Source organism: Exophiala viscosa (genome assembly GCF_022695815.1).
Source record: "Exophiala viscosa unplaced genomic scaffold EDD37scaffold_5, whole genome shotgun sequence".
NCBI classification, from domain to species: Eukaryota; Fungi; Ascomycota; class Eurotiomycetes; order Chaetothyriales; family Herpotrichiellaceae; genus Exophiala; species Exophiala viscosa.
In genome coordinates, this window is record NW_026944357.1 from 797,206 (window position 1) to 822,365 (window position 25,160).

Genomic DNA, 25,160 nt, shown 5'->3' on the forward strand with positions numbered 1-25,160 from the left:
CTGCAGGGTTTCAGGGATGAACGGGTGGAGTAGTCTTGCTGACATGTCTCTTCTCCTCGGCTATCGCTGCACCTCCAGCTAGTCTCCTGACCTCCTCTCCCCGTCATACAGTGGCAGCGGCGTACTCATCATGTCGGCTTTCATCAGCAGCGCCGGGAAGCGTGAAAAATACCTGCTGTGGCCGATAGTTCCTCCCATATAGAAGAGATTGGGTTCTGCAACGTTTCGTCAGCTCAAATGCATCGGGAAAATGGGCCTAAGGGAGACATACGGCCAGTCCTCTTGAACACCCCTTTCAATTCACCTTCCTCATCCAGACCCCAGAAGTCGTCGGCTTGGGCACCAACTTCTTTGCCGAAAATCTGTGCAACCTCCGTCCGCATATTGCCCACGAACCCAGTGCTGAAGATGATCACGTCGGCGGGAATTTCTGTGCCGTCGCTGAAGGCCAGACCGGTTCGTGTGTAGTTTGTTGGTAGAGCTCCAGCTTTCATTTTGATCTGAATTGAGCCCCATGTTAGTCATGAACAAATTCAAGAAATCCAAGAAATACAAGACACATACCTCGCCCTTGGCAATCTTGTCGGAGCATCCAACATCCATATAATGTCCGCCTAACTTCTCGCAGATATGGTACATGATGTCACCAAATGGCTCGACCTTGAAGCCAGCTTTTTCTAGAGCGTCGAACCGCTCCGGCTCTTTTTCTGCCGCTGCATGCAACGCCTTGCGACTCATGTGCCTGGTAATCGCATACGGCATTGAGTATGACTCTCTGTCTGCATCCACAGTTGACACATTCTCGTTGTACGACCTATCGCTGATGACCTTGAAGTATCCGGCTGGAAGAACATAGGTACGCGTTCGTTGGACCATGGTGATGGACGAAAGACCTGCCTCGACCATATCTTCCGCGACGTCGTGGGCTGTGTTTGCTGTCCCAATGACGATACCCGCTTTGCCTTGCCAAGGTTCTGCTGATTTGTAGTCCACCGAATGTAGTACTGTTCCTTGAAAATCCTCCTGTCCGGGATACGTGGGCATCATGGAAATCTGGCCACCTCCACCTGTGGCCATGACCACGTAACGACAGGTTAGCGTTTGTGCCGTGCCTTGTCGACGTAGGTTGAGCGTCCATGTCTCGCGAGCTTGATCCCAGGAGCCTGAGTCCAGGGTCGTATCGAACGCTATGTTCTTGTCGATACCAAACTTCCCAACCCAGTCCTTGTAGCCACGTGCCAGATCGTACTTGGTGAGAAATTCCTGATACGGGAGTGGAAATGTCCTATCAAATGGAAGATGATTGTATTCGCGGGCAGTGTGTAACCTGGCCGAATCATAACGGGTCATCCAGTTGTCTCCGATCTGGGCATTCTTGTCGAGTACCAAGTAAGAGATACCTAGAGCTTCCAGTCGTCCGGCAGTGGAAAGCCCTGCTTGACCTGCTCCAACTATCACACAATCGAAATGCTTTGGTGAATCATTCGTACCGTTCGTTGTGGCGTGTCCATTGACGCCGTTGGTGTGACCATTGGGCACATGCTCTCCGTTGGACACTTTACGCCCAGACTGAAGCTGATCAACGTCGTCGTAGCCTTCGAGTTGCTCGAGGACGGTTCTGATGAGCCAGATCTTCCATTCTCCGGCTTGGTCGAGTATCAGGGATAAGTAGCCCATACATTGTGCGGCTGGGCATCTTCGATTACAAAATGTGAATGAGACATTTACCCAGCCCACGTCTTTGTCGAGACGTACAGGCATCGCCGAACCTGGAATAAGGGTGAACTTTTCCGCTCGGCGCTCATCACAAGTTTTTGACCAGGCTCTGGCAATGCGTTCAGGAGAATATATCGTACGCATGGTTCCGGTAAGAGCGAAGACGTCTCGCCATATTGAGGCCGGTGACAGGCCGTCTTTGCTCAGACTACTCAGACTGCTGACAAGTGGACTGGCAATGGCTTCGTAGTCAAGGCCTGAGTCGAAGTGCGATGTTGGAAGCTTGCAAGGCAGTGTCTCGAGCACACTGCGAGGTGCGTATGGAGCAACATCAACTTCCACAACATCTCCCATTGTGACTTCTCAACGACCGAGATCCGGAGTCAGTGCTGTCAGTGTTTCTCGCTGCCAGTGATCGAGGACCACTGTGGTTCTCCTGATCTGCTAAAACCCTTCAGGTGGCGATGGGTACTATGTCGGGACGAAAGACGCGCAGAAAAACCGACGTTCTTGCAATTGAGGGGCCTGTTGGCCGTGCAGAAGATTGATACGTATAAGGAATTATGCGCAGCGCCCTACTTCGTGGAGTGAGCAAGAGTGGATTGATCTGACGCGGAATTGAAGGTTTGTTGCTTTCATATTTGGTAGCGCGAGCAACAAGCAGTCATTATGTGCTGGTCATTGGCCATTGCAGCGGTTATCAATGACCTCCAGGTAGAGTGTGGGTGGCTTTGGGTTGTGAATGCAACTGCCGTGGTACGCATTCCGGCTCTATAAAGCGGAGGAACGACTGCCAGACTGCCATACGACTCGTGTAGGGGTCCCTTTCCAGTCAATACTGCCGAGGGAAACACGGAATAGTACAATAGTGGAGGTTGAGTGCGGAGAAGGCATGATCCCACCTCGTTAACCCCGTACTGGGAAAAACAGGCGCAAATGCGATCATCGTAGGAGACGCTTGAAGCATTCATAACCTGCTTAACGACAGTGTTACTCATGTTGATGTCGGCGTGTTGACATCAACTGTGATTGACTTGTCGAAGCGTCTCAATCCACGCTCGGTAGAGTGAACCTGCCCAGCAGCTCACCTATCTCACACTTTTCGAGCTCAGCCTTCCTCATTTCCTCCTGAACGATTGCGTGATAGCGGTGAGACGTTCATTGCCGAGGGCGATATCATCAAGTGTTTCTGTAACACAATTGAGATGAACGTTGACACGTTGAAAGAAAGCAAGGACTTTCGACGACGGGATTGCACCAGCTTGAATAGACTCCACATAGTCTTCGATGTCTGACATCCAATCCTTCAACGTCTGTGATTGTTCGACAAGCGAGAAGCCGGAGAAGGTCTTTGCGGAGCGTAGATGTGGCCAGTCACCCCGTGGAAGTGCTGCTTTTGCGGCCCTAGACCGTGCAAGAGTGGAAGCTGTAGGGCCGGTGTTCTTTTGTGTGTTCATCATTTCGGTCAGATTTGCTTGCTCGCCGTAGACCAGTATCTTCTGGCGTTTGGATGATCTTGCTAATCCTGCTAATTGATTCTTTGGATTATCGCCATCATCTCTGGGCCTCTTTGCCATAGGTACGTCTTTGAAGACGATAGCTTGCCCTTCGTCGACGGCGGCTTGTGCAGGGGCTACTAGCGGATCGTAAGTGCACGCGACGGGTTGCTCTTCTTGATCGTTGGTCCGGGCTTCAATTTGTTCTTCAACTTGGTCATCATAATAGTTGTCGTCATTCTCCTCTTCCTCGTTCTGTTCCCCCTCGGCCTCCACGCTTTTGTCCAATGTCTCTTGCAGCCGATCGATGAGTATCTGGCCAAAGTCATCCTCGTCCTCTTGCTCCTGCTCCTCGTCACCTCGGTCTGCCTCCTCGTCTTGGTCTGCCTCCTCGTCCTCCTCATCTTCTTCGCGGACCTGATCCCATGGTGGATTGAAAACCCCCGGGACATAGTGGACCACGTTTGGTCTGTCGCTGTTGTCTTTGAGTCTAGCGCGACTCTCCAGCATGTTGTGCATCTTCTGCAGCAAATTTTCTTCTATTGAGCCCGATTCATGATACTGACTCGCGACGTCCGCAATCACAGCATATTCCTGCTCATCCATACCGCTCGCTGGTACCTCCATAAAGATCCTTGATTACTTGACGCAACCTCTTGCAATAGGGGGCGTTGCATGTTTTGTCGACAAGAGCGCCAGGCCGTTGCGAGTGCTGCAGCTCCTTCAGCGGCTCTCTTCCCACTTGACTTGGCGTTTCTGGAGCGTCTTCCAGCTGCTGCTGCTTCTCCTCATCGGCCAATTCACCATCTCCAAGGATGTCAAATACACCATTGAAGACTGCTGCTGGAGCTCGTGCGTTGATACCAGCTTCCGCTATATCTCTCTTCACAAACGCAGGCTGGCCCATATCATGCTCAACACTTGTGTCCATATCTCGCCGATCAGCAGCAAGCAGGTCTTCGGCGCTCCTCGTTGGATCTTTCCGCATCACTCTTACTATAGGTTTGTATTTTCTGTTCTGCTGCGACTTCCACTCTCTGTACTCAGCTGGGTTCTGATCCCGCCAGGCGTCTCTCTGCTCTTTGTTCAATGGTAGACGATAGGCGGGCATGGTCGTTCTCGATTTGGAGCAACTCTCGTAGTTCGGACGGTCAGGCGGGTAGTTACTCTCTATTGAAAGGTCGTTGCCCATAAGGTCACTGCCCATATAGCGCGATCGATCCGTACTCAAGACCGCGGTTCAGCATCGAACAATTCGAAAACGACGTCCTTGTGTTGTTGGGTCGCTGGTCGATATCCTGATGTGACGCGTCTGGACGCGTTCCGCTCATATGCACTTACGCTAGCTACAGTTTGGGGTCTTCGTTGGTGTTCCCTGAACACCACTAAACGAATGAATGTGAGACGGCTTCACTAAGAAAGATGATACAGATGATTATTAGGTATTAAGTATTAAGTATTTCTATCGTGACATGCAATAACAAGTCGAATATAAAGGGCTTCAAGGGAAGCCATTGCGCCCACATCATGCTGCTGTGCAGAACTCTCCTTCCACAATATGTCCAGGATATCCCGTCAGTCCCATATGATAGAAGGCGCGCAGAAACATGATGCCATTCCCAATAAGCGATTGACTGTGGTTGTTTCCATCAAGTCAGCCGATGCTGCACCAGAACTCCAATGCTCCTGACTCGCATCATCTGCAACCAGTCTTCCTGCCAGAGACAGCACTCTCCACATATGCTGCAAACCTGCCAGCTAGATTTGAAGGCCACCCCTTTGCCAAAGATAGCATTGTCTGTAGATGCCGCAACCTCTGATGAAGTCCTTCTGCAAGTCAGATTCAACAGAGGCACCATCTTCTTTGCATCACCGTTCAGACTCTCTTCTTCTTCGGCGTGAGCCCTGCCTTCCTCCGCGCAGCCACATCACCCTCGCTCAACCATTTACTCGCCTTGACCAATTGAATGATGTTGATCACCTGCTTGCCGAACATGACGGGGAAGCTGATACCCGCAATGATCCACGGTATCGTACTGTCCATCTTATTGGCACGCGCCATCTCCAACGCCGCTGCACTCCAAGGATTGGCAAACAGTGTGGAAGGTTTGGGATGCGCCGGCGAGCCAGGCTGCGCCGAAGTCAAGCCGTTCTCGGTCGTGACAAGCAGTGAAGGCGAGAGCAACGGCGACGAGAACGACAGCAAATAAAGCGCAATGAAGAACGTCTCGTTCAAAGCGCAAAATAGAAACAGTACAACCTGTGCGCTTATCGTCAGCTAAACACCTTCCGCTCGTCCTCGAGGCTCAACATACCCTGTTTGTGTAGTACAAATGCAGAATCCAACTCCTGCTCGAATCCACCTTCTTGTGACTCTGCCCGCTCATCGTCAAGGTCGCATACATATGAATGTAGTGACTTGCCAGGTCGAGACTGATCAACCCTTGGAAGATGATAGACCATCTCGGAAACGCAGACGCAAGGAACACCAGCAAACACGACGTGGTGCACCTGTCCGTCACCATGTCCAGCACCGCTCCGAACGTGGTCCCCTGGTTATACCGTCGGGCGGCCATACCGTCCGCAGCGTCGAGGATACACGAGAAACTGTACAATCCCGAGCACGTCCGGGGGTGGAGGGGCATGTAATAGAGCGACGCGACCGCCAAAATAATCCGGGCGTACCCTGTTCACTCATCGTCAGTCTTCCTGCTATTCCGACCCAAGCTCAACACAGAGCAAGCATACCGATGATATTAGGAATAAACAAAAAGATATTCTCCTCCTCGTAGATATCTGACTCGACCTGTTCTACCGCGCCGTTCATCTTTTTCTGTGCGTGACCGTTGGCTTTGCCCAACAAGGGGCCGACCTCTTCTTGTTCCTCCGCCATGGTCTCCAACGAAGTTCGAGTTGCAGGACCAAAACGGAGGGGGATATCTTTTCTCTTGCAAATACAGCAAGCCCGGTGTTATAGAGAGAAGAGAACAGTCTCGTGAGCAACTTCTGTATCAGGCACACCTTCAAAAGGGCTTCGGAAGGTCAGGGAGCCGATATGCTAAGGCCGGATCGCGCAGGAAAGTGCTGCTGATAAAGGATGCCTGATCCCGCTGATAAAGCGTTGGCGTTGTCTTGGGCTTTGGCTTGTTTAGTTCGAAGGCTACTTCGTTTCCCACGGGCTGAGAGGATCGACTCGGTCAGGTTCGCGAAAGATAGTGGACGTCAAGTTACTACACAGTAGGCAACAAGTATCAGAATCACAAGCAGCTGATCTTGGAAACTCGAGGACGTTGTAAACTGAGGATTGTTGCAAAACCTCGAGATCCGGAGAGGCCGAACAAAGTACGGAGATTATTTAATTACCCATGCTGCATGCTTCGCGCGGGACGTTAAGCTGCAGTGTCCACACGCTGCCTAAGGTTCAGGGTCTCTCACCCCCTGTTCTCCTCCTGGCTCCTGCACATCCACACCCGCATCCACGCTTTTCCGGTTCGATGCGCTGTGATGTGATGTGGAACGGTTGTTGAGAGAGCATCGCATTCGTTCGCCGGATTAGCTGCCCGTTGATTATGCACTCACTCAGTGGTACTCTGTATACCTAGACAGGATCGTTATGTATTTGTTTCTGATCAACTTAAGGGAGTCGTACTATCTGCATCAACTCTACCATGCTATCATGAACTACTGCCGGCGGGCACGAGGATCCGAGGCACTCTGTCGCTTGTAATCACGACTCTCTTTCGTGCCTAGACTTCCATAACCTCCTTCCTGCCGTCGTTCCCATCCACCCATGCGTACAACCAGACAGGTCGCATTATCACCCTCGGTAGAGACCTCTGTCGCAAAGTTGACCACATCTCTACTGGCCTGTTCCGGTGTCTTGGCCTCTTTGACGATATCGACCACTTCCTGGTCTTCCAAAGTGCCCGATATTCCATCCGACATCAACACCATGAAAGAGTACTCGGCAGGACCTAGCTCTACCCTCTTGATCTCCGGTTCTGCACTTACACCAACCCGCTTCGAGGTAATATCTCCAAAAGCGCGGGTATTGGCGAGGCCAGAAATCCTCTCCTCACCAAAAGAATCCGTGACAAAGATCCCGGCATATCTGCGCAATCTGCTGCTTTCGATAGGTGAGGACGGATGATGATTCGTAGTCAGCGGCACAGCTCTGCCATTATCCGTCGAGCATAGCAGAATTCTTGTGTCTCCCACATGCGCTACTAGCATCGAAGATGTCGTCGAAGGATTCCAGAACGGCGTGGCGGAAGGCGTTGATATCATAGCAATGCTGCAAGTACTGCCACCTTTGAACCTCTTCGGTCCCCCAATATCGCGTGCAAATTTGGTAGGCTCCCCCAAGATATCCCCCTCGTTAAGAGGTCGATCAGCTCTGGTATTGTCCCTGTTCTCCGAATCTTTAGCTGCTTGTGCGGCGACAAAATCGTAATCTGCTTTCAAGAAAGCATAGCTGATGACTTCCTCGATGGCGGCACCGTGGTCGACGTCCTCTCCTGCCTCGCTCAAAGCCTCAGACTCCTCGCCCAGCTTCTGATATCCACTGTAGATCGAGAAGTAAGCTGGTTTGAAGCGCCGGAAATACCCTCCCACAAGTTCTTTCCAGTCCCTCGTCAACTCCTTCTCGAGGGTTTGGATGCGGTTCCTATTCGCACTCTGGATAAGAGGCGGGTCACCGGGATACGGAGGGTGTCTGCCCCTCTTGGAATCTGATGCGGCACCATCTCCAGACTGTCCTTCGCCTGACTGAGGAGGCTCACGCTCACTTCGTTCAAGGGAATCGGAATCTCCTTGGTCTTCTTCGCTAACGTCAACTTCCTCCCCTGTTGGCGCGGCAACTTCTTTCTTCCTCTCGCCCGGCTTCTGCAAGCTGGACTGGAACTCAAACACCTGTGCAGATTTTTCAATGTAATCGTGCAGCTTCTCTCTCAGGAAGTCGCTGCATTCTGCTCCACCATGTCCATCAAACACTCCAAAGTAGAAGACCTGCGGATCACCCGACGCTCCTTCTGCGGATGTGCCTTCTCCCGGCCGCGACCTCGCTGTTATCGAAGGTGGCGGCCTCTTCGCGAAGGCTGGCAGTTCAATAACACCGGCTTGGTGTGCGTCTTCATTGTAAGGTCGACTACCTCGAGAGACTGATGCGCCGAAGTGGTGTTTTGCACTTCGTAGGGGTATGCGGACAACTGTAGTGTCTCTTAAAGCGGACGGATGACTCGCAGGAGTGGATTTCCCGTCTGGGGTGTGAGGTTTCGACTGATTCCTGGGAAACTTATGCGCCAGGCTCGTCGATTTGCGTGAGTCGGGGTGCAGCGAAGAGGACGGCAAATGGGTAACGAAGTAATCGTGGAACTGTCGTCTCTGCTGCGCATCGTGCAATCTCGTTTGCGTTGGTGGGCGTATCTGTCGTATGAAGGTCGACAATAGGTCTACCTTGGTCAATATAGCTTAGAAACAACAAGAGAAATGCAAATCACCATAATAGGACTCGGCAGGAGGATGTAACAATCGAGAGCCGCGGGACATGGCTGACGTGGGAGCTTTTCAAGCTCGCCATATTACAGGATCATAACAGACACCTGCAGGATTTCGCACGATAGACGACCATTCTCTATGCAAAGCTAGGGATCGCAAAAAGGGCACCAGAATTCAGAATTGAAACGATCTTAGGATAAAGTCATATAGAGGTGGTTCGGTTTGCAAAGACAAGAAGGTGACGATGGGTGCTTGGATTTTGGTTGAGGTAGGTTTTTGAAATCGGGGCACCCCGAACCGAAACTCCGCCTGAAAATGGGGGACCGTGGGTGGGCGTGTGGGAGCATTGTGGCATATATGATCCTCTGCTTCTCGAGGTCTAACATAGAATACCATCTCTCTATCTTCTAATGCTACCCGTGAGAAAACAGTCTCACAATTTCGGCGGATTAACACCCCCATCATGAGTCTGGATCCCCATCGCCGACGCCGCCTCATACGAGTCGAAGCTCTCATCCCCATGAAAATGCCAGCCCCTCTCTTCTCCCTGCGACAAATGACTGCAATCACTGTTCAGTACACAATTCCAACCACCAGCGACACCTCCGCTACTTCGCCAGCCAGGATCGTAGTAAGCATTGTACGACGCGGGGACCTGCCTGCGTACAAACTTGCTGAGTCCACAAGTGTAGCACTGAAAATCATCCTCGTCGTGATCATCAGGAACCTGTCCCGTCAACGCCCGTCCTGTGGCTATAAGCTGCGCAGCATGCCCACACAGCAGGAGCGTCACCTCCTCGTCACCTCGGCCGGCTTGTACGTACTCCTTGTCGACATCTTGAACGATCAGTGCCAGCGCCAGCGCAATGCGATCGTGCAGAGGGTCTATCTTCTCCCCATGCTTCGATGGAGTCACTCTGGATTCGTACGTGTCATCTAGCCAGGGGAAGAAATCTCTGCGTAGCACTGATGGCTCTGCAGGTGCAGGCTGCACGAACCAGGCGCGTCCGAACCATTCTCCTATCCCTCGCTCTCCTCGTACCTGTAGATTTTTCCTGGCTGATGACTCCGGCGGTGTGACTTCAATGAGAGCCTCGACTGTCGGCCGTAACGTCTCCAGGCATCTGTAGAATAGACTCGAATATATGCGCACCCGGTCTTGCTTCGCTTTTCCACCCAGATACTCGCGGAGGTATTGTCCTGTCTCCTGCGCCTGTCGGACGCCATGCGATGCCAGGGGAGGGTCGGCAGGTAATCGTGTAGGAAACGGATGATTGGACGAGTATTCTCCAGTGACCGGATTCAAAGTCCAGGCCAGGCGGTGGCCATGCCTCAGCAGGAGAATCTCTGTCACAGGCATGGTTGCTATTATAGCATGGTAAGGAGGAGTACAGACATTGCGGAATGCGTAGAGACACCAGGGTCAAAATATTGGAGTTACGGAAAAAGTGACTGAATCGCCAAAGTCCGCCGGCTTTGTGCCGAGGTTGTCAGCCTCGTCAACAACTAATCGACTCGCAATGCGGCACTGGGCTGTGATTAAGTTAAGGGGGGATTGTACTCTCATTGACTCACGCAATGAGTTCTTCATTCATACATGGCGATGATGTTCATCGCTTGGGTCTAATCATCCGCATACCTCACACGCAGCTCACACCCTTCTCTTCTATAAAAGCCGTTCAAGTTGCGCCTGCCCCCTGGATCCCATCACTCTTGCCGCATCATCTGCGGCCGGGAGTCCTGCTGCCTCTAATATACAACGAGCAGTGTTCTGAACAGCCAACTCGGGGGCTTTCTGTCCAGTGAACCACCAAACAAACCACGAGAACATAACCCCAAAATCTGAGTGCGTGATATGGGTCGTGTCGTGTAGTGCAAACATCGAGATGGGCTTTGCATTCTCGTCTACCTCCTTCTCAGAGGTTCCAAGGACGGACGGGTCCTTCTGTGCAGCATCCAATGCCGCTTGAGCCTTCCTTTTCCTGCTCTTGTTCACATAGTCTCTGGGACTCTTGTACATGGCAAACTCTTTGTGGTATTCCTCGTCGGTCTGCACTTCGACGCTCGTAGGGTCTTGAGCAATGATCGCCGGTATGTGGGAGTGGCATTCTGGCCAGTGATGTGCGAATTCTTCACAACTTACAATCACTGTCCTGGCGCTCCCGTCGTTGCTTGCCTCTCCATCGGAGTGATGACATGGTAGAGGTTTCTCGTACAGCCATCGAGTTTGCGTGGATTTGAGCGGCAGATACCAAGGATCGAGTAGAATCAGAGGGCTGGTTGGCGTGATCTGTGCTTTGAGGGATGGGGGCGCCGATTGCAAAAGCAGAGAATAGTTGTCCTCTTCCCGTTGGTCTTCATAGTAGATTGATTTCATGAATTGTATGAGAGTTGTGCCGCCAAACGAATGACCAGCCCACGTAACGGCACTCGGGTTCAGATTCAACGCTCCTTTGGGGATGGCGCATTCGTTTTCAGTACTGCTGGCAAGGTTCCTGACTGACAGACCTGCGTTGAGCATTTCCAAAGCTCGAAATGTTGCCATGAGCTCGAAAAGTCGGATCTGCAGTTGCTCGTCTCGCTGCTCATACACTCCTGGTTTGATTTTGAGCGACACTTGCCTGAATCCTATCGATGTGATCTCGGTTGGTGCCGGAGCCTTCTTCGCGTCGTCTCCATTCCGGACTATTGACAATGCACCACTTCCATCACGGTGTTCTACTGCAGCACAGAAGACACCATAGGACGCAAGCTCTCCGAGAATGGCGCTATGTGTGTTCATGTTACCGATTATGCCATGAGAGAAGATAACGACAGGCAGGGGAGCATCGCTGCTTGACGGTGGTGCATTTTCATAGGCTGGTATTCGTGTCGAGCGCAGATAGTACGGTATCGACTGAATGATATTCCGTAGCCAAGGTTTTGCCCGTGCCAACCTCAGGTAGCCGTCAAGGTATTCTGTCTGAGGCTCCTGCAGCCAGGGTACGCCATAACGAGAAGACGGCTGAGCAGTGGTAGGATAGAACAATCGAAACTTCACCGTCGACAACGTAAGATCTTCCGGCAGAGGTTGGAGCCCTAGTGAGGCCAAGGGGATCTCATATTCCGTGGAGCCGACCTTGTGAAAACCAGTATAGTCTGGAAGAGTCGGTAACGGGCTCAGGTACGACAACATGTTTGAGTCGTAACCTTAGCACCACACCGCTGAACACGGGCTTCTGAAACTGCCGCTGTAGTCAGCCCAGAGATATTGGGAGCAATGTCGTTTGCTGTTGATGTAATCGATTGCCAGGCCGAGATTTCTGGATTGTCGTTGGACAGCCTTGCGGGGGGGGATCTTCCTGATTCAATTCGGACTGCAGCCGTATCGACTATGTTGTACTCGGTACACTTGTTATGGAGAGTACATAGTGTCGCATGTATATATCAGACCTGTGACAGGGTTTGCTCTGCTCTTATACGCGCTATATCACGGTGTCTGAGTCGGTACAAATATATTCCGCATAGACTTCTTTCACCGAGGTACCGAGCATCTGTCACGAGCTGTAATCGTCCATGGAGCTCACAATTTTGTGTTGGGCTGAGTGCTCTGATGCAGCAGTGGCATTGGTGGAGCTGAGACTTTAGTTGAGATTTATGGTGGAGTGGCGCGGAAACCCGTTAATGGCCGTATATCATAGCCATATCCACCGGAGATGGCAACTCTTTCGATACCGAACAGCACCACTCGTCGACTTCCAAGCAACGGTGAAAAATGCTCTCCGCACGCTTGATGGAATGTCGATAGCGGCGCATTGTGGCTCGGAACCCAGCTAGACTTCCGGCATGCATGCTGTCGTCATAGACATTTTCCGAGCACGTCGGCTAGCCACGTGTTCAGTAATCAGTCCATGGCTTCGGGTGGTGTGATGCTAGAGTTTCACATGGGTGAAGATGAGGTTTGCAGAACACCGAGAGCTGAGGACTGCTGAGAAGTACATCACCTGTGCCTTTCGCTGCCCCAACCCCATTTCCGACGCCGAAGCTCAAGCAGAAAGAGACTTGAGATTAAATAAGCCAATCCAGTGTATATCTCCGGCCACAAGTATGGTCGGTGTGACTTTGGGCGACGGATCTCGAGAGCGATGGCCTCGGAAAACAGCGAAGGCAAAGCATCGGTCAGCCACATCAGACTGAGGGTCGACGGCAGCTCCGTCAGGTCGACCACTTCTGCACAGAGTGGTGCAATTGTTCCCCAATATATGCCACTTGTTGCGCCGAGCAGGATGGCCAAGAACAAAAGCACACCATACGAGTTTGTGGGTATCCAGATCGCATAGACGAACAACACATTGCTCGCTGTCAAGATCCCCGCAACAGTTATTCTGCCGTAGCGGTCGCTAAGCACACCAACGAATGGTCTTGCAAGTGTAGTCCCAACATTCATCACAGTAACCACGATTCCGCCTTGTTGCTGAGTGAGCCCGATCGAGACGGCAAATGCTGAAAGCGAGTAAATCGCGACGATATATCCCAAGATGGTGAAGAAGGAATATCCCATCAACAGCCAAACCCGGGACTTTCGCAACAAAGTGTGGTCGAAAAGCCGGATGCGTGGGCGGAGCGTGGCATGTCGATCTCGGATCAAGAAGCTTGCAATCATTAGGACCACGAACGCAATGATTCCCGTGATGCGCAGTGACCATGCCAAGGACAGGTTGTCAATCATCGGCGTTGTTGATGACGAAAAGATAATCCCGCCAACACCAGAGCCTGCGGCAGCGATACCCTGTGCCAGACTTCTGTTTCTCTTGAACCACTGAGGCAGGATGGGCGTAGCTGGTTGCCACACAAAGCCAACACCCATACCGACTAGAATTCCCTGGCTCAGGACCAGATGCCAGAACTCGGTAGCAAAGGACGCTGCCACAAATCCGCCACCGAACATGCAGGCGCCACAGTACATTGGGATATTGGTTCCAAACTTTCGCGTGCTCAGGTTGACAAGAGGCGCACAAAACAAGGCGGTCGCGAAATTGACTCCGCCCACGAACGTGTAATCCAGGTCAGAAGCACCAGAAAAAGTTTCATGGTTGATGTAATAAGACAGGTAAACTCCGAAGCTCTAGACACGTTATGTTAGTATGTCCTTTCCCCCTTCCAAGAGGACGGGGGCACTTTACAGCCAGGATACCCCAGGTGAAGCCATTGATCGCGGACAGAGCGCCGCAAACAACCCAGCCGTAGGCTGGTTCCTCGTTTGGATCATAGGATATGGCTGGCACCCCAGGTGCAATGGGGACCGCCACTTCGGGCGTTTCTTTTGACCCTTCTTCGGCCATGTTGCAGTCGTCACTCTCGTTCAGTTAATTCGTATCTCGACTCCATTGGGCACCCGCGAAGAAAGAAAGGATGTGGCGCGAGGGACAACCTGGGAAGAACAAACTTTCTGAGGTGAGAAATTGAAAGGCGCGACGGGAAACATATAAACGCGGAGTCAAAGGTGGAGACCATTTATTTTATTACCACATCACGACATCGTTAACCTCCGAGGACGGAAGTTCGGCAAGGCGCAATGCAAAAGTACACCGTCGTCACATTGTCTTTCGAGAAGCGATATAGTAGCGCTGGACATTCAACATGGTCTGCCATTCAAGTCGATGGCAGGAACGATCGATCTGCTTTGCTCAACGGCGACATCGAGGTCGGGAATCTCACAATTGACTTGTCGTCGAAGCAATCGCTAAGAGAGCGTGCATCTCCGTGGTGGAGATCATATCGGACTTTTTTTGGACCAAAATGCGGAGAAGAAATCTCATACTGATCTCTGTATGACTGTCACTGCGTTCTTGCGGAATAGGCCGGTCGAGGGTGCCATTCACCCAGCATGCGACTGTGTTGATTGGAGGCGCTTTTTGTCCGCCCACTTGAAGATACAATAATACACTGGCACTGGTGTCCTTTCGTCGTAGGGTCATTCGTGAGACCAGCTCTAGCTGAAGGGCACTCATTCAAAGCAATGCCAAGTGCAGTTGAGAAGCCACAAGGCACCTATACCTAGCACGACTCTATGCTGTAACTTGAGACTTGCCGAGGTCGACGTACGCATGGTCATGTTGTCCTTAACCGGCTCTCTCCATTGCTTCAGACATCCTTTGTCAACATCATCACCAAGAAAGCTTGTCACGACCACGGGCATGGCCTTCGAAACTGAATGGCTTAAACCAAGGAATACCACCGAGACGATAAAGGTGTCGAGCATGTTCCACCAGTAGGTGCCTTTGACCCCATAGCGATATAACAAAATCTCAGCCATACCGAATCGAAGCAACCCATGCGTGTCTGCACCGAGCCAGATATGGTATTGCAGCACAAATGTTTCCAATGAACAGCGGCCGAACCAGGCGAAAAGACGGCTGTGAGACCTCGAAATTCTGGAGGTCGAGTTCCGCAGAACGACAAATGCCATGACCGGCAAAGGTGATATGAAGGGGTGCCACCTATTGTAATGGTGCTTGTCCGAGACCCGACCGCAAAATAGCGTGTAGCCGACCAGGTTGCATGCTGCTATCAATACCACGATCGTGGTCGGCATGAAGGGACCACGGAATAGATCGAATGACGCTGATCCACGTGTGGCTCCAAATCGCGAGTAGAAAAAGGCCAGCACCATGCCAAGGTATGCAATGTAGGCATCCAGCGAGAATCGAAACACGAATTCACGTGCATTGAGTCTGAATATCCCCGGGCCCAGACTGTCAAGACTCGCCAGCCAGGCTTCGAGGGCGGCAGTTCTCGATCTGATAATGCTAACAATCGTTATGGATAGCACCAGACGAAAGCAAAATGAGTGCACTCTCGCACCGGAGGAGGATGCCCTCGGAATAGTGATCCAGACGATCAGGAACCAAACACTCGATAACACTGGGAAGTAGTACAAGTCGTACTGCGTGCCCATGGCAAACGCCAAAATGACGTTCAGCAGATTGGTCCTCATCAGCACATTGACCACTCTTCGGAGTGAAAAGTCGTTGGTGCGGATGAAGTACATGGTATGGCCCCAGGCCGTCATGAAGATGTACGAGGCGACAAGTAGCCGAACAAACTGGTAGACCCATAGAACTTTCGACATCGCGAAGTAGTGGTAAAGGAGAATGACAATCTGCATCCAGCCCTTCCACTCTTCTGTCTGGTCTCTGGACAGTAGCTGCCGTCCGCTCAATTGCGAGGTTATGCCACCTTTTGAGTTGCCAGTCGTAGCTGTCTTTGACTTGAGAGTAGTGAACCCTGACAGGCACGAAAGCGCCGTTATGCAGAGGAACATGGTCTGGTCGACTGTTTTCGACTCTTTCCCGAACAGAGCAGTCCTGTCCGATGCGAAGCAGCAGAGCACAGCAAATGAGACCGTAGCCAGGCCACCAGAAAGTTGCTGAGTCCTTGCAGTGGGGAGCACCTTCACGTCACTGGAGCAACATCGGAAGAGCAATGCTAGCAAATGATACACGATCAAGTATACTCCGCCCAGAAGGATCGCTTTCTGCAGAGGATTTGGCGAAACGTGAGCACTGCAGCAATGTTCTTGAGATTGTTGTCGTGGGATGTCGATAATGTCATTGCACATGTAGTTCAGCAAGACCTGTGCCTGGGTGGAGGCGATCTCATCGCTGATATGGATCCCGTCTGCCATATATGCCGACGGCATGTTGTTGACCATGCTGAGATAGCTCCGCAAGACTTTATGGTAATGAGAGGTGTTCGCACCAGCAAGGACGGCATTAGCAGCATGGATACGTTCCCGAGTAAGGTTTTCTGACCGGATGCGCTTGTCGCTAGCTCGGACGGATATAGTGATAGGCAGCAAGAGTGTTTCGAGGTCATGGCTGACATTTTTTTTCAGATCGAGCTCAGAAGACCGTGAAGCGTTATCCTTGCCTATGCCCTCTGTCAACCGAGGTAGGTATGAGTTGTTGAGATGTTTGACGTGCCAAAGGCCGGCGCCAATTACGAGCATATCAGGTTTGTGCTTAGGTCTGATTGGATTCGTGCTTGGAGGGCCGGTTGGGATGCCGAGCACGTCAGGCTTGAACTTGGGTCTGATTGCTTTCGTAACTCGAGTTCCGTTTCTGGCGCTCGTCTCATTAAGGAAGGGGTCCCAAATGAAGTCGATCTCTGCTCCCTCGGCAGCAAATATGATGTTTGTGTGTTTCCCCGTCCCTGCGCTTATGTTGATGGCCCGCTCATAGTCCAATTGTCTTGCAACAGCCCAGAACAGTTGTCGAGCAGTTGAATCCCCCAGGAATGTTAAGCTTCTCGTTGTGAGGCATGTCCTGGCATCCGAAGCACCGTATGTGTGGAGCATGCAGCCTGATGGAATCCAAGTCTGGTCTGCATCTTTCGACAACAATGACCCTGTCCAGTGGCCATCGTTCAGTAGAGCGTCGCATCGTCTGTCAACCAAGCGTTCTAGGGAAGAGTCAGCATAAGCGAGCGGTAATCTTTCGAAGTTTAATCGGGCTGACCTTGAGGGATCTTCTCCAGCCCAAACCAAACTGGCAGGCAAATGAGGAGACTGAGAATGACCAGCACAGACAACGGAAAGGTGCGCATTGTTTTGCAGGGTCGCTGTAGGAGTGGTTTGGTGAGGAAGTTGGGATGAAAAAGTGAAAGAAGACAGTTGCGGTACGGGTTTAGTGAAGACTCGGAACGCCAACGATCTCATCACAACTGGCGATCGCCGTGTCACAAACAATGCCGTCGCTCGATCCTCCTTAGCATGCGCCAGATAGCAACTGTTCAGAATCTCACTCGAATGCCGTAGCCTCTGATCCCAGTCCTATTCATATTCACAGCTCAGCCCAAGCGGTCGTGCTAACATACGTGGAGATCGGATACTCCCCCTGATGATAGCTGCATTCGATAGCAGTGATCAGACTCATTCATGTCTACCGAATCTCGGGTTCGCCCATCCAGTCTGCCAGTTGCAGCCCAACAACTTCCTCCGCGTCTTCTTCTCCATCGGCCGTCTCTTCGCTTCCTCTGGTCTTAGCTCTTGTTTTGACCGCATTAGGAGTGGTATGATCTCTCGCAAACACCTGGAATCCTCGCACGTGCGTGTCCTTGCCGTTTTGATGGTTCTCACAAATCCGGACTTGAACCACCATGGCTTTCAGTACATCTCCTCCCAGAGATTCTATCCTGTCTAACCGGTCGTCGGACCCTCCGTTAGCAAGCATGTCTTCATCGTCGTGATATCGCGTCTCCCTTCCTCCCACGCCTTTCAATGGTACGTCAATCCAGCCTCGCACTCCTTCAATGCTACTATGCGTCTCCCCCGTCTCTGGGTCCGTAGTCTCCACGACCTCCCATGAGCCGAACTCGACTAATGCACCCTCAGACATGCCTGCAAAGAACTTCATCTTAGTCGGCGTGTAAGACTCATCCAGCTCAAAATCCAAGTATATCCTCATCTTGACGATAGCAACCAGCTTGAAAAAGTGTAACGTCAAGGTATGTGGTTGTGGTCCATCACTCTGCCAGAACAATGTAGGACTGGGGTTCCGTAGCTGTGGTAGAGCACAGCCAGGTTTGGCCGAGGACAATGTCCATGTCGCAAGCGACGAGATGTCTCTCAAGCCCTTCAGTTGTTTTGCATCTTCAACCTCATGGTGAACGGACTCCAAGTATGATTGTTCGTCCACCTGCTCGGACGCTGCCGAGCCCAATGCATTATGTGAGACCTGGGATTGTTCAGGTGCTTCGTTTTGCGTAGGTTCTTGATCGATTGGGGTCTGATGATGTCGACCGTGTTGACGTCGGGGGGCGTTCGCTTCGGGCACGATCGAGTTGCCTGGGTTATTGGATGGAGGGATTGGAGTTGTCAGGAAAGGAGCGTGCGGTGGAGTGTCTAGCATAAACGGAGGAATTGCAGCTGTAAGTGCATTCGTGGTAGTTGGACGGGTCGGAGTTGTCGTGCCTGTCTCGCCAACGGTATCGCGAGCATGCTGGGCTTGTGGGTTTCTTCCACCAGTACGAGGGCCCCGAGGCATTGCCGCAGAATAGTAGGATATACCGTGTAAGACTCTAAGCCAGGAGAGAAGGAAACGAAGCTTTTGGGAACCAAGGCTCTGCCATTCCCCAGATGCCGCTCAGCAGCAGTATGGGAAGGCTGCGGTTTAAGAAACCGTGGTGGTTGCAAATAATCGTGTTGTCTGTTTACTGTACCTGCACCGGCCCTTAACACGCGCCAATACTTTGCCCGCGTCGGCTCCATCGTCATCCCCTAAAAGGGCTTGACAAGGCTGAAACCTCCTTTTGTTCACCATTTCATACATGTACGGAGCCTTCCAGTCGTACCGCGAATACTGTCCAACGGGCTTAGGGAATAATCGGCAACACTTGTTGTATTAGCTATCCCTTATGAGATTCAGTATTTATTCTTCTCCTCTTAAGATGAGTTGTGTTACACGTTGTCTAGGGAACACCTCTGCCCTCTCTTGTCGCCTTGGCCATCTCCGACTGAGCCCTATCTTCGGCATATCGTTGATAGATAGGCAGGTAATGCTCGCGCTCACTCAAGGTCTCGGTCACGGACTTCCTCGCTTCTATAGCTTTGACCCATTTATGCCATCGATCCCAGGCCTGCTGGTCTTCGCCGTCCTCACCCGGAGCTGGGATCCCATCACCTCCTTTATAGTGGTCCAGAACCCACATTCGCATCGCCCAAGGAGCAAGACATATGTCTCCGAAGCTGAACTCCTTGCCCAGAAAGTAGGGTCCTTCTGGGTCTGCCGCGGAGATCCAGGTTTTGAGAGCATTCAAAAACTCGGTCTTAGCCTTCTCCAGACTGTATGGGCTCTTCTCTGTCCACTGCAAGAATCTGTGGTAAGCTGGCAGGATCCTGGTGGTAACGTGATCGACCCAAATTTTCATATAAGCATTTTCAAAGGGGTCTTGAGGGAAAAGTTTGGGTCCCTGCGTGGGGAACGATGCATCCAGATACTCCGAGATAATGTTCGACTCGATCAACGGCTTCTGCGATCCATCCTTCTGCGGAGCGCCCAATGTCGGGACAAGCCCCCTCGGGTTGAGTTTCAGGAAGCTGATATGGTCAGGAACAGCCAATGCGAAGTTGAGGAGTATGCATACCTAGGATCTTTGTTGTAAGGGTTGATCTCGACATAATGGTACGGTATCTTCTTCTCTTCAAGAGTGATCCAGGATCTTTGGACGAAAGGGCAGAACCAGCCAGAATACAAGGTGATAGGTTCTTCTTTCTGGTGCTCGGCGACAATATGAGCGGCGGGACCAGTTGCTTCAGGGTGAATATCGGAATCTGGGTGAGATGAGCCCATTTTGAATTGTCGAGTCAGGGCGGTCGGTAATGATTCAGTGATCAGTGATCAGTGACCAGTGTTCAGAATGATGGATTTGTTCGTTTCTCGTAAGTCTCTGCTATTCACCAAGGTAAACCTCCTACAAGATATATGTCGAGGATACCTAAGATGAGGTCAAAGACAATTAGTAAGGCACATGGGGTTTCCTCCACTGTTGAATACTGACGCCATCGGGCGGGGTCAGTTAAGTCAGTGGACGATGGGCGACGCATACAACGCCGGTCTGCTCCGTGCAGCACCAGGTCAACAGTCTTTTCACTTGTGACCCTGTGAACACTCTCGGTCGCAAAACATGGTTGCATGCAGAACTAGATGAGGGACATGGTTCAATTTCAACAACTTTTGGCGTCAGCTCTCACGAAGCCCGCGCATATATCCTGTCCAGATCTTCGCCTTCAATGCCATTGTGCCCAGATCGTAAAAGCTCATCAATGGCATCCTCAATATCATCCTTGCCCTCAAGCAAGTCAAACCAGCCTCGAGTATCGTTCCGCGCCAGAAGAACCGCCCCGACCCTGGCGACATCCTCACGAGTCACGCTTCCGCGGGCAGTCGTCTTGCCCAGTATCACCTTTCCAGTGCCTGGCGCATCTGTCAGAGTTCCAGGCCTGAGATTGATCGCTTGAAATGTCTTGTCCCCTGAGTCTAGTCGTTTCTTTGCCAGTGCCTCCAGATGCTCGTCCGCTTCCACCTTGGCCTTGTAGTAGTGAGGCAGAATATTGGTGTTGGCATGGTCTGCGGCTGTTTTATCCTCTTCCGACCACCACGGAGGAGTACCCTTACGTGAGGCTATATAACTGACCATCATGAACTTCGATACACTGGGTGTTGCAAGCGCTGCCGATATATACGCCTTCGCGGCGATTTCATCGACTGCTTTGGTTCGTGAAGGTCCGCCTTTCCCGCCGGCGCCTGTACCTCTGTCAGACCGAGGACGTTGCTGACCTGCTCGCATTGTCACTTACCTGCCGACCAGACCACATAGTCAGGCTTGACCTTGTCTATGACCTTTTGTGCCTGGGACGTTTCTTTGACGTCGTCCAAACTGTCCACTAGAACCTCGATCTGGCCAGGCTTGTCCTTACCGAGAGCCAGAATTTCTGCTTCGTGGTCTTTATTTCTGACAACGCTGGTAATGTTCCAATGCTTGGCCAGTAGCAGCGGCGACAGGAGAAGGGAGACTTTGCCATGTCCACCCAACAGCAGGACACGTGGAGTAGAAGTGGCCGCCATTTTGTGTATACTCTTTCGAATTAATCCTGCTTAATCGAAAAATGCGAGGCTACCTTGGCCCAGATATATAACACCGAGGGAGAGATGGAGCCGTGTTTTGCGTCATGGCACAATTTTGATGACAAACTTCGTTAATCACGCCAAACTCCACACAGCATCCATGCTCTCTCACCATCCACAACGGCGAAACGGGGACAGTATATTCAAGTAGATAGACACCTCGCAGATCCCTATTCCGAGACTTTGACGACGTAACAATGCCTGACGCATATCTTGCTCAAAAAGAAACAAGCCTGGTATAGCCTTTTCGGCCAACTCAGAAATAGTAGTATACACCCAGGTATGGAACAGCAACCACCTAGACTGTCGGCACTTGTCCCCTGGTAAGCGTGTATTTGAGCACAGGATGGATCGGCAGATGGGACGACAACTTCATTGCCAACCCTCCCGGCAGGACATCATCGAGCCCGAGTACCAACTCTGGCACGTCCAGCCCATTGCTTGTGCTCGTTCCCCTTTTGGCCTCCTAGGTGCTATAACGGTCGCTGGGGACCAACGCCATGCGTTTCGGCCGCGGGTGCGGACGTTTTCAACCATTGGCCGTCAGCGTAAGACTCCTCCCCCGGATCTGGCAAAAAGACGTCGAAGCGCTTGCAGGACCAACAGTTGATGCGTGTTGATGAGACGTCTGAGGCATCGAACCCGCTCGTGGACACCATGACAAGTCCGCGGACAAACCTAGCCTAACCTGCATCCGAGGCCTGTCTTGATCTCTTCATGCAATACCATGCTCTAAGACGACTCATTTCTCGCCATACTTCCTCAACAACCCCTTCAATATTCTCACCGCCCCAGACTTATACCCTCCCCCAAAGATAGCGTAATGATTCAGGTGATGATAGCTTTCATACAGAGCCACGCGGTCCTCATACTCACTCTCCGGCTCCGTCTTCGGCACAGTAGAATGATACTCCTTCCAAAACCCGGCCCCAAAACCGCCAAACATATTCATAATCCCAAAATCGTACTCGTTATGCGCATAGCAACTCGACGGGTCAAACACCAAGTCCTCCACAGGGCCGGGCTCATCAGGACTTGCAGTATCCCGCCCCACGAAACTCCCTCGACTCTTATTCCCGGACCATAAGTCACCATGTATAACGACAGGCTTGATCCCTTCTTTGCCACCTAGATGTCCATCACCAAGTAATCTGGGCACGACCTCATTGATCGTTCGTTCCACCGTGCGCCGTAGGTCCTCATCTCGTCCATTGTTCTTCTCACCTCGTTCCAGTATCGCGAGTAGACGCCGCTTCGCGAAGAAATCTGCCCACGACGAGCTGGACGTGTTGTCCTGCGGCGTGTCTCCGCAACACGTAGATACTGGGAATCCATATCGTGGAGAGTCATGACCTTCAGGTGTCGGAGCCGGCGTGGAATGTAACTTTGCGAGCTTCTGAGCCAAACTCATGCCGCTGCCACCACCCCCGCTCCTGTTACGACCACCAAGGTCCAGAAACTCCGTGGCGAGAAAATGCCCGCCCTTGTCTAACTTACCCCAGGCAAATGACTTGGGACATAGACTCGGCACGGCGTTATGAATGGCATTGAGTGAGGCGTGTTCTCCTTCGAACATCACTGCGGCTCCATTCGATGAGGACGTCTTGACGAAGACCGAGGCTGATGGCGTACTGATCCGGAATGTCGATGCAAAGCCGGAGCCTCCATGGGTTGATATCTTTGCGGAGGAATCTAGTGACAGGGCGCGAAGGATGGCCGGGTCGATTGTGGAAGGCATACTGGGCTCAATATTACTTCAGAGACAATTAAGAATCATCTTAGAGAGAGACATACAGCACGACATGTGTTGCTAGAGTATCTCATGATCTTGTACGTCGGATTGAATAGACTTGAAGTTGTTGACGGTGACGTAATGCGAGGCTCGGGATAATGTTCACCGGGCTGGTTTCAGAAATCTTTCGATCCTCTATGATTTTGATCTCTTGGTAATCTAACAACTCATGTGCCCCAGCATATAGTGCTAGGATGGCCCATATCAGCATGTCCACCCATTGAAGCTAGTGTCCTGCGATGCCCTACAGCCCATTGCCCAAGCCGACAAGAAACGCCTTCGCTATGCAAATCCCGATTTCCGTGAATTCTGTAACAGATGTCGACTTCACTTTCTTGACGGTGCCTTGCCCTTGGCCTTGCCTTCCGCATCACTGTTGACGCCACTGCCAGTACCACTGTCGGTCCCTGCAGCTCGCTTCTTCGCCCTCAGCGTCTGTCCTTGTCCCTGGAACCGTGGCTTGACCTCATCACCCGTCACTGGCTCCTCGTTCTCATCTTTCTTGCGCAAGGGTATCACTTCGTAGCCGAAGAAGAGCTTCCCTGGTGGTAGTCTGAGTGGTTGTGGACCATTTGTGCGTTTGGTCACTGGTTTGGCCTCATTCGTGGACGTTCCTGCGACTGGTGTTGACGGACTCGGTGTGGGGACTTTCGAACTCTTTTTGGAACTCAGCTTGTGCCCACCACTAAGAAAATGTGACGAAACAGCTCTGGCGCCTGCCTCTGCCGAGTTAGATGAGGGTGCTATGCTTGGATAGTTGATGGACTGTGCCATCGTGCCCTGAAAATGAACCGGTCCTCCATGTGGTTTCCCCAGTGTACTTCTGGGTGTACTTGCTCCACTAGTTCGTTCTGGGGGTACATATCCAACCGGAGTTGCGAAATCGACCTCCAAATCTGTTTCCATCGTTACTATAGCATGCGAGTCTGTGTCAGGCTTGACTTCCAGCACCGCAACGTCGAATGTTTCATCGTTGTATTCGAACGTGAAGACATCGTTCTTGGTGAGGCAAGAGAAGTTTCGAAACGCATTTTCGAGGACGGCTCGCGGATCGGAGATGTTTAGGAAGGCGGGTGATTGAGGTTGTAATTTGATGAACTTTCCAGGCGGCAGGTCGGTGGATCGGATCTGGAGGAGATCACCCGGGTCAAGGTCAAGGGTGTTCATCAACTGTGGCAAGTATCAGTATTTAGCGTTTCCGGGACCTTTGAGTATTCATACCCATTGCGGCAGATATATTCTTCCCTCCTCAGCGATAAACTCAAGGACACCCGCATGTGTAGTCTTGCCCGCGTTGCCGTTAATGAGTTCGAAAAGCATAGGATAGGAAATGTGAAGCCTTGTGAGCTTATCGAGCGCAGATGGCGGCAGGAAGACCTTTCCACCGTGATTGACATGGCTCCTGTCCGGACCGCTCATCATAACCACAGGGTAACATCGATAGTACTCGTCGAAACGTCTCGTGGACATGCCCACTGGTGGAGCGCCGCCTCGCAGAAACGACGGGAAGCCCATCATCGGATCGCCTTGATAGTACGCCTGAAATGGTCAATATTCATCAGAAATGAGGCCGGCTCAACTCACCATGGCGATATTGCCCTGACCTAGAATCTATGAGAAGTTGTGGCAAGGTTGTGGACTACTAGTGACAAGAGAACCGTCGCAGTGCTGCTTTGTGAACAGAAGATGACAGTCGTGAGGGCAGCGTTAACAGCGAGAGAGGATACGCAGGGGTCGACGGTGGCCACAAGGCAAGAGTTGTTTGCGACAACGATGAAGGGTTTGCAGTAGTAGCAAAGTCAAGGACAAACACCGAATGTAGAGGAATCTGATCACGATGCTTAGAATTAAACGCGGTTCACACGCCGCCGTTCGAGGCTACCAGATTGTGACGTACTATTTCAGATTGACCGCAGATTAACCGACGTTTGTCGCAGAACTTCCCCGGACTTTTTGTCTGTCTTCAACTCACATCGTTGAAACTATTGAGATTGT

The 25,160-nt window shown here is 51.7% G+C and overlaps 13 protein-coding genes across 13 annotated transcripts; all 13 read right to left on the bottom strand.

The window, feature by feature from the left end:
- Positions 1-22: 22 nt before the first annotated feature.
- On the bottom strand, positions 23-2,264 carry EDD37DRAFT_405883 (uncharacterized protein). The gene is made up of 3 exons (XM_062812382.1): positions 565-2,264; positions 272-500; positions 23-215 (listed from the first exon to the last, which is right to left on the bottom strand). The coding sequence occupies exons 1-3, from the start codon at positions 2,068-2,070 to the stop codon at positions 79-81; spliced, it is 1,872 nt and encodes a 623-aa protein (XP_062670150.1). The 5' UTR covers positions 2,071-2,264; the 3' UTR covers positions 23-78.
- A 570-nt stretch (positions 2,265-2,834) lies between these two features.
- EDD37DRAFT_650143 (uncharacterized protein) lies at positions 2,835-3,722 on the bottom strand (the record flags this gene model as incomplete). Its single annotated transcript, XM_062818214.1, has 1 exon — positions 2,835-3,722. One exon carries the CDS (start codon positions 3,720-3,722, stop codon positions 2,835-2,837), a length of 888 nt encoding a protein of 295 aa, XP_062670151.1.
- Positions 3,723-5,060: 1,338 nt separating this feature from the next.
- On the bottom strand, positions 5,061-6,269 carry EDD37DRAFT_405909 (CDP-diacylglycerol-inositol 3-phosphatidyltransferase). The gene is made up of 3 exons (XM_062812383.1): positions 5,961-6,269; positions 5,528-5,898; positions 5,061-5,472 (listed from the first exon to the last, which is right to left on the bottom strand). Exons 1-3 carry the CDS (start codon positions 6,103-6,105, stop codon positions 5,089-5,091), a joined length of 900 nt encoding a protein of 299 aa, XP_062670152.1. The 5' UTR covers positions 6,106-6,269; the 3' UTR covers positions 5,061-5,088.
- Positions 6,270-6,812: 543 nt separating this feature from the next.
- On the bottom strand, positions 6,813-8,980 carry EDD37DRAFT_405931 (protein phosphatase). The gene is made up of 2 exons (XM_062812387.1): positions 8,711-8,980; positions 6,813-8,662 (listed from the first exon to the last, which is right to left on the bottom strand). Exons 1-2 carry the CDS (start codon positions 8,757-8,759, stop codon positions 6,894-6,896), a joined length of 1,818 nt encoding a protein of 605 aa, XP_062670153.1. The 5' UTR covers positions 8,760-8,980; the 3' UTR covers positions 6,813-6,893.
- Position 8,981: 1 nt separating this feature from the next.
- EDD37DRAFT_405930 (histidine phosphatase superfamily) lies at positions 8,982-10,189 on the bottom strand. Its single transcript, XM_062812386.1, has one exon. It carries the CDS (start codon positions 10,066-10,068, stop codon positions 9,142-9,144), a length of 927 nt encoding a protein of 308 aa, XP_062670154.1. The 5' UTR covers positions 10,069-10,189; the 3' UTR covers positions 8,982-9,141.
- Position 10,190: 1 nt separating this feature from the next.
- EDD37DRAFT_405929 lies at positions 10,191-12,285 on the bottom strand. The gene has a single exon (XM_062812385.1). It carries the CDS (start codon positions 11,881-11,883, stop codon positions 10,375-10,377), a length of 1,509 nt encoding a protein of 502 aa, XP_062670155.1. The 5' UTR covers positions 11,884-12,285; the 3' UTR covers positions 10,191-10,374.
- EDD37DRAFT_405928 (MFS transporter, MCP family, solute carrier family 16, member 6) lies at positions 12,286-14,158 on the bottom strand. Its single transcript, XM_062812384.1, has 2 exons — positions 13,871-14,158; positions 12,286-13,812 (listed from the first exon to the last, which is right to left on the bottom strand). The coding sequence occupies exons 1-2, from the start codon at positions 14,027-14,029 to the stop codon at positions 12,688-12,690; spliced, it is 1,284 nt and encodes a 427-aa protein (XP_062670156.1). The 5' UTR covers positions 14,030-14,158; the 3' UTR covers positions 12,286-12,687.
- Positions 14,159-14,694: 536 nt separating this feature from the next.
- Positions 14,695-17,294, bottom strand: EDD37DRAFT_650149 (10 TM acyl transferase domain found in Cas1p-domain-containing protein; the record flags this gene model as incomplete). The annotated part of the gene is made up of 2 exons (XM_062818215.1): positions 14,695-17,150; positions 17,207-17,294. 2 exons carry the CDS (start codon positions 17,292-17,294, stop codon positions 14,695-14,697), a joined length of 2,544 nt encoding a protein of 847 aa, XP_062670157.1.
- Positions 17,256-19,022, bottom strand: EDD37DRAFT_406127 (anaphase-promoting complex component APC10). The gene has a single exon (XM_062812389.1). It carries the CDS (start codon positions 18,731-18,733, stop codon positions 17,630-17,632), a length of 1,104 nt encoding a protein of 367 aa, XP_062670158.1. The 5' UTR covers positions 18,734-19,022; the 3' UTR covers positions 17,256-17,629.
- A 135-nt stretch (positions 19,023-19,157) lies between these two features.
- Positions 19,158-20,038, bottom strand: EDD37DRAFT_650151 (glutathione S-transferase; the record flags this gene model as incomplete). The annotated part of the gene is made up of 2 exons (XM_062818216.1): positions 19,158-19,785; positions 19,833-20,038. 2 exons carry the CDS (start codon positions 20,036-20,038, stop codon positions 19,158-19,160), a joined length of 834 nt encoding a protein of 277 aa, XP_062670159.1.
- A 397-nt stretch (positions 20,039-20,435) lies between these two features.
- EDD37DRAFT_650152 (uncharacterized protein) lies at positions 20,436-21,313 on the bottom strand (the record flags this gene model as incomplete). Its single annotated transcript, XM_062818217.1, has 2 exons — positions 20,436-20,992; positions 21,046-21,313. 2 exons carry the CDS (start codon positions 21,311-21,313, stop codon positions 20,436-20,438), a joined length of 825 nt encoding a protein of 274 aa, XP_062670160.1.
- Positions 21,314-22,115: 802 nt separating this feature from the next.
- Positions 22,116-23,111, bottom strand: EDD37DRAFT_564149 (fructosamine-3-kinase; the record flags this gene model as incomplete). Its single annotated transcript, XM_062813990.1, has 1 exon — positions 22,116-23,111. The coding sequence occupies one exon, from the start codon at positions 23,109-23,111 to the stop codon at positions 22,116-22,118; it is 996 nt and encodes a 331-aa protein (XP_062670161.1).
- A 78-nt stretch (positions 23,112-23,189) lies between these two features.
- On the bottom strand, positions 23,190-24,994 carry EDD37DRAFT_630636 (ubiquitin fusion degradation protein UFD1-domain-containing protein). The gene is made up of 3 exons (XM_062816590.1): positions 24,750-24,994; positions 24,387-24,704; positions 23,190-24,335 (listed from the first exon to the last, which is right to left on the bottom strand). The coding sequence occupies exons 1-3, from the start codon at positions 24,750-24,752 to the stop codon at positions 23,493-23,495; spliced, it is 1,164 nt and encodes a 387-aa protein (XP_062670162.1). The 5' UTR covers positions 24,753-24,994; the 3' UTR covers positions 23,190-23,492.
- Positions 24,995-25,160: the final 166 nt, after the last annotated feature.